This window comes from Condylura cristata, unplaced genomic scaffold, assembly GCF_000260355.1.
Source record: "Condylura cristata isolate star-nosed mole 26May11 unplaced genomic scaffold, ConCri1.0 scaffold00024, whole genome shotgun sequence".
NCBI classification, from domain to species: domain Eukaryota; kingdom Metazoa; phylum Chordata; class Mammalia; order Eulipotyphla; family Talpidae; genus Condylura; species Condylura cristata.
Genome location: NW_004567125.1, coordinates 8491604 through 8497595, shown reverse-complemented (window position 1 = coordinate 8497595; position 5992 = coordinate 8491604). Strand labels below are relative to the sequence as shown.

Here is a 5992-nt window from a genome sequence, read left to right as displayed (position 1 = left end):
TAGGTTTTTAAAGATCAAGTTTTGCATCATTCCTCTCCCTTTTAACTACAAAAATAATTTTAAAAGGACAGGTATCTACACTGAAACTCTGAGGTTAAAAATCATGTCAGATGGCTTGAAGTATGTCTGTAAAGTCCGGAGAAAAATAGCTTGTTCCAAGAAGGAAAGATGAAATGAGTGGTTTAGGGATAAGACCATCTTCAGAATCTCCCCACATCTCAGAAACATCACACTGCTTTCTCCTGATCACTAAATTCCATCAAAGTCATTTTTGTTGTTGTTAAATGGGTAAAAAAGAGGCTTGACCAATGGAACATAGAACACAAACATTAAAATTAGTTGTAATAGCATGATCGTTATGAACCATAATTGTCACAAAAGTCACTAATGAGACAGTTGTAATGACATATGAAAGACTGGACTGTGAACGGGATCATAGCATTTCTTTTGTCTCTGCAACAATGGAGGACTTCTCAGGCACCTCAAAGGTTTCCTGATTCCAGTTCCTAAAGCCACACTCACTCACAGACTCCTGCTCCCACCAACTATATACCTCAGGCTTCCAACATCTGATGACTGAGAAATTTCCCAGGACCTACTGCAGTGAGGGGAATTCCTATAGCATCATAAATTAACAGTTCACCTACCAAACTTACATTCTGCACAAGGATCTGCTTTGTAAAGGGGTGAACACTTTTTACAACACAGAGATGTTAAAGAAGAGCATGTAGTCTATATTCCCAAGTTGCAATGGAGACATCAAGTGTGGGAATATATACATACTGACTAAATGGTTTCATTTTGTGGAATATCTAAGACAAAAAATAGAAAGCATCTGACCATGTCATCATCACTCTAACACCCAGCCTTTGACAAGCATTGGTATTTAGCCACATTATTCTTTCTCGTTGAGCATAAAACTATATTGACATTCTTGCAGCCAATACTAGTGTTTTCATACTCTACACATACTATTTACTATTCACACCTTGAAGAAGAGACAGATGGAATTGTAAGAGAGACAGATAGATGGATATTATAGATGATGTATGGAAAAATCTGGATATTCTGTCAAAAAAATCAAATACAAAGTAATAAAGGAGTATATAACAAATATTAGAATGCCTTAAGTAACAATACCACTAAACTACACTAATCAAAATGGCCTCCATAGTGATAGGGCTGTGGATATAAAACAAAATCTTTTGTCTAATATACTCAGGGACAGAGAGTCCGCATGTGATAGAGCAGATAGGGAAGAATGTAGGCTGTTTTAACATAAATTGGTTTCCAAAACAAAGAAGATGATTATCCTAAGTCACATGAGTGTTACACCCATTCTTGGTGACTTCTCTGAAGAATCTTATCAACAAAATGAAAGTAACTTGAGAATAATCCAGAGAAAGGTAGTCAGGATGTGAGGGCTTTTGAATTCTGATACATTATGAAGATCAAAGGAATTGGTAATCAGACTAAAGGCTTTAAGGAAAACAAGCATTAGCCATCTTCAATATCAGAGGTGGGAATGCTGTGGAGGGTGGGGAGAGGGGTCTCCTGCACTAATAGAACAATTAGAAGTGGTAGCCTTGGGTTTTTCCAACACTGGTAGCTCATAGATATATTAACAATTGATTTATAGATATATTATAGATAGATTAACAATGATTTATACCATTTTCTCCTGATATGGTATATCAGGAACCTGTTGATATTTTCCTTAAAAATGGAGAATTTGTGATGACTTAATCATCTGTAGTAAATTACCAATCGCAGAACAGGCTCATCCTTCATAGAAGAGACTAAACTCATTCTTAAGCACCTGAAAACACAAAATGCTTATTTGTACAAGCTTGAGAGTATTTGAGACTTGGATCTGATTACAATTAGCCCAAGCTTATGTCTGATCTCTACAAAGCCTATCAAAATAATACCATGGGGAAGCTGTCACTACTTTTACATACACAAAGTGCTATGTAGTGAAAGACAACAGTGTCATCAGCATTACCGTTACTGTTATGTCCTCAGAAAGGATGTTTTCACACATGTGAAGTATTCTTATTTTAGAGCCTTAGGATAAAATCCTCCTCTGCCAATCACTTTCCGAATGGCCACTTGGACATCCTTATTCCTGAGGCTATACACCATGGGGTTCAACAGTGGGGTCACCACTGTATAAGTCACTGTCACCAGTCTGTCTTTGCTGAATGAGTACTTTGTTGAGGGTCGTAGGTAGACAAAGGAGGCGCAGCCATAGTGGACAATGACCACAGTGAGGTGGGAGGCACAGGTGGAGAAGGCTTTTCGCTTGCCTTCAGCTGATGGGATCTTCAGGATGGTGTGAACAATGAAGCCATAAGAGATGCAGATGAAAGTCAGGGGGACCATGAGTGCTACAACTCCACCAATGAAGATGACCAGTTCATTGACATAGGTATCAGTGCATGCAAGTCGAATGATTGGTGAGATGTCACAGAAGTAGTGGTTGATCTTGTTGGGGCCACAGAAGGGAAGTTTAAAGACTAAGAGAGAGCCTGTCAGTGAGAACAAAAATCCAATGACAACACAAGCTACTGCCAGCTGTCCACATACTTGCCAGTTCATTAGGACAGGATATCGAAGTGGATGGCAGATGGCAGCATAGCGATCATAACCCATCACTCCCAGTAGCATGCAGTTAGTGATGGCAAAACCAAGGAAGAAGAACATCTGAGTGGCACAATTAAGAAATGAGATTGTTCTGAGAAGAGACAACAGATTTATGAGCATCTTGGGCAGAATGACAAAGGTATAGCATGTCTCAGAGATGGAGAGGATCCCAAGGAAGAAGTACATAGGGATGTGGAGGCTGCGATCCAGACGGATGACAGTGATAATGGTGATATTCCCACTCAGGATAATCAGATATAGGCACAGAAAAATAGCAAAGAGAAAGATTTGGATTTCTCCAAGGTTGGAGAATCCCAACAACAGGAACTCTGTGACAGAGGAGAAATTAGCTTGGTTGACTTGCTCCCAGAAATTCACCTAGAGAATAGGAATGAAGGAACCAATTGTTTATCCTGAATGAAGCAGATGGTTAGTATCATCGAGGATTGAAGAGCAATACACAGGAGAAGAGGGAAGGACTGCCATTGGCAGGAACTGTCCCGTTGACCAGGTCAACTAATGTAATTATTTTTAAAACTCAGATTGCCTCAGCTTCCAGTGACATTTTTGCACCTCTTATAGTATTTAAATCTAGGCAATTAGTTTTATATCGCCTACTTTTATAACAAATGGGGAATGAGAATATCAGAATACTCCTTTAAAAAATCATCTTCATGGCCCTCCCTGGTGGCGCAGCGGGTTAAAGCACTGCACTGAGAAGCTAAAGCCATTTCCACATGAGTTCGATTCCCGCCTGCCCTGGAGGTGACCACATGGCGTGGCAGACCTCTCCTAACCTGCCTGCTGCTCCCCTCAGCAGTGTACTACATCAATCTGCCTGTTCTGCTCCCCACTCTGTCTCTGGTGAAGCCTCTCGCTGCCCCTGAGCCTCTGGCCTGTACCCCAGTTCTGTATGCACAAATAAATAAATCTTTAAAAAAAAATCACCTTCACTCTGCCGTTTATTATTTGTATGAACCTGTGTGTCTCAGTTTCTTTATTTGTAATGTAAAGATACTAATATACCTCTCTCCTGAGTGCTGTTGGAAATCTGGTTCTGTTGGGCAATTGGGATGAAGAGATATAATGGCTAATATTCAAGAGAGGTTTGGTGGATTTCAGTTATTGCTCTTTGAAATAAACACACATAAAAATTAAAGCACAAAACAATGCTTCAACGCAGAAGAAGCTTTTCATCAGCATCACTTCTATTTGTATGATTTAATTTTAAGAAATTGGTTGCTAGGGGTTTTTTTTGTTTTTGTTTTTTAAATTTTTGATATACTTTAACCGTATCTCTTCCTAATTTTTTTTTAATTTTAAATCCCATTATTTTATTTCACTAAACTACTAAATCACCATTCATACACAAAGGTTTTGTTGACATTAATATTGTGTTGAGTTTAGCTCATCCTTTCACCTCATCACACAACATGTTTTACCGACTTTAGAGAAGGGAGTTAGGTATATTCAAGTAGCTCTAGAGAAACAAAGTTTCACACCAGGTGAGTCATTGCTTTTATTGTTCTCCAATCTGTCAAGAAAACACACCTGATATAGAACTCTGCCATAGTTACAGCTTTTAATTTAAAGAGAAGTAAATGAAATCCACCAAACCTCAGCTTTTAATTTAAAGAGAAGTAAATGAAATCCACCAAACCTCTCTTGAGTATTAGTCGTTATATTTCTTCATCCCATTTACCCAACAGAACCAGATTTCCAGCAGAGCTCAGTATCACATTGGCCACCTCATCTGGATTAGTCCCTGCTTCTCCACTTTTCCTTGAAGGGGGAAACATGGAATGGAGTAGGGGAAAGGAGAAAAGTAATCCTTTCCCCTTTAATTCAATTAAGTCAAGTTTGAACTTTACAAATAACAAAAATTTTTTAAAAGCCAAGTAATTAAGTAAAGCACAAAAGTTGTGAAATGAAAGCTCCTTGATTAACTCAATTAAAGAGGCCAACTGAACTGCCAATACCACACTTATGAGTTATAATCCTTTCATCCTTAACATTTAAGTTTTTCACTTTGGGTTTCATCCCCTTCGAGAAAGGGTTTGAAGTCAAATTATCAGTTTTGTTTTTATTTCTAAGTGGAGCATAACAACCAAAGATTAATGGGTAGATTTGGTAGCCAAATCACTTTCATTAATTGATTTAATCATTATATATTATTGCTGACTTAAATTAGTAACTGTATATTTAATAAATATTTATCTTTATATTACATGCTTTTCTTAGGTTACTTAAGTAAAATACCATTCTCAGCAGGATGCTAAATTACTTTGCCGTCTTTACCAGTTTTTCTCTCCTCTACCCAAATGCCCCAATAAAAACGGTAGTTTTTCCACAGGACTGTTTCCTCATTTTCCAGCATTACATCTCATTGTTTGCCTTCATCTGGAAAATATTCATCCACTTTCCTTCCATTCTTGTCCACCAAAAAAGAAAGTACAACTTGGTCTCTCATGAGAAGAGTGACATGAAATTTTTTTTCAGTGACTTTCTTTTTGTGTAGTGGAATGTACCACGGAAGATAACAGCTTTTAATTTCTCACATCAGAATGCAAAGATTTGGGTTATTATTTTCTCCCACATAACTATAAAATGTATAATGGCTACTGTAGATTTGATTTTTCAATGGTATCAGCAAGATATTATTTAAAGTAATTAAATAATGGTGGAATTTTAAGCCTGGAAAGGGAATATTGGGAACAATTTACAATTAACCAGATCACACTGCATATGTACAATTGTACAATTAACATATCAATCTGTCAGACAATAAAGATGTTGTAGAATCTGACCAAACCCCTCAATACCATTACTTTAAAAAATATATATTATTTTCTTTACACAACTTTTTACATCAACTGCTAGCTAGTAACAAAAACAGCACCAGGATCTTCCTGGGAAATGCAGTGTATTTACCTCAGTTCCCATCTCTGAGGCTTATGCAGTGGGTTATGTGTCCACAGAATGTTAGGCTAGTGAGGTCTAAACAAGAAGAAGGCCTACAAAGAAAGACACTGCAGTTAGACACTCACTTCCTTTAATTCCTGTTGCTCATTAGACTTTTCTACTTTACCGTCCTTATCCAAAAATGACTTCATGTCATCTTCAGAAGTAAGTGAAGTAAATGTTAAAAAGTTCATTCTTGGGGGCCTCCCCTGATGATGCAAGGGGTAAAAGTGAAGCACTGTGAAGTTAGCCACAGACACTGCAGCACAAGTTTGATCCCCAGCTGGGGAGCTGACCCACATGGCACAGCAGACTCTCCTGTCCACCTGCTGCTCCCCTCAGCAGTGTATTTCAGTAGATCTGCCTGTTCTCCTCCCTACTCTGC

The 5992-nt window shown here is 38.1% G+C and overlaps 1 protein-coding gene across 1 annotated transcript; it reads right to left on the bottom strand.

The window, feature by feature from the left end:
• Window positions 1–2055: 2055 nt before the first annotated feature.
• LOC101623500 (olfactory receptor 10R2-like) lies at window positions 2056–5759 on the bottom strand. The gene is made up of 2 exons (XM_004688066.1): window positions 5694–5759; window positions 2056–3024 (listed from the first exon to the last, which is right to left on the bottom strand). The coding sequence occupies exons 1-2, from the start codon at window positions 5757–5759 to the stop codon at window positions 2056–2058; spliced, it is 1035 nt and encodes a 344-aa protein (XP_004688123.1).
• Between the last annotated feature and the right edge of the window lie 233 nt (window positions 5760–5992).

What these genes read in the sequence shown, in the direction of transcription:
- LOC101623500 (XM_004688066.1), bottom strand. Translation starts at nt 5,759, where the DNA reads ATGAAGTCATTTTTGGATAAGGACGGTAAAGTAGAAAAGTCTAATGAG. An exon ending in AGCAACAGGAATTAAAGGAA is followed by an intron (nt 3,025 to 5,693) that starts GTGAGTGTCTAA and finishes CCTATTCTCTAG; the next exon opens with GTGAATTTCTGGGAGCAAGT.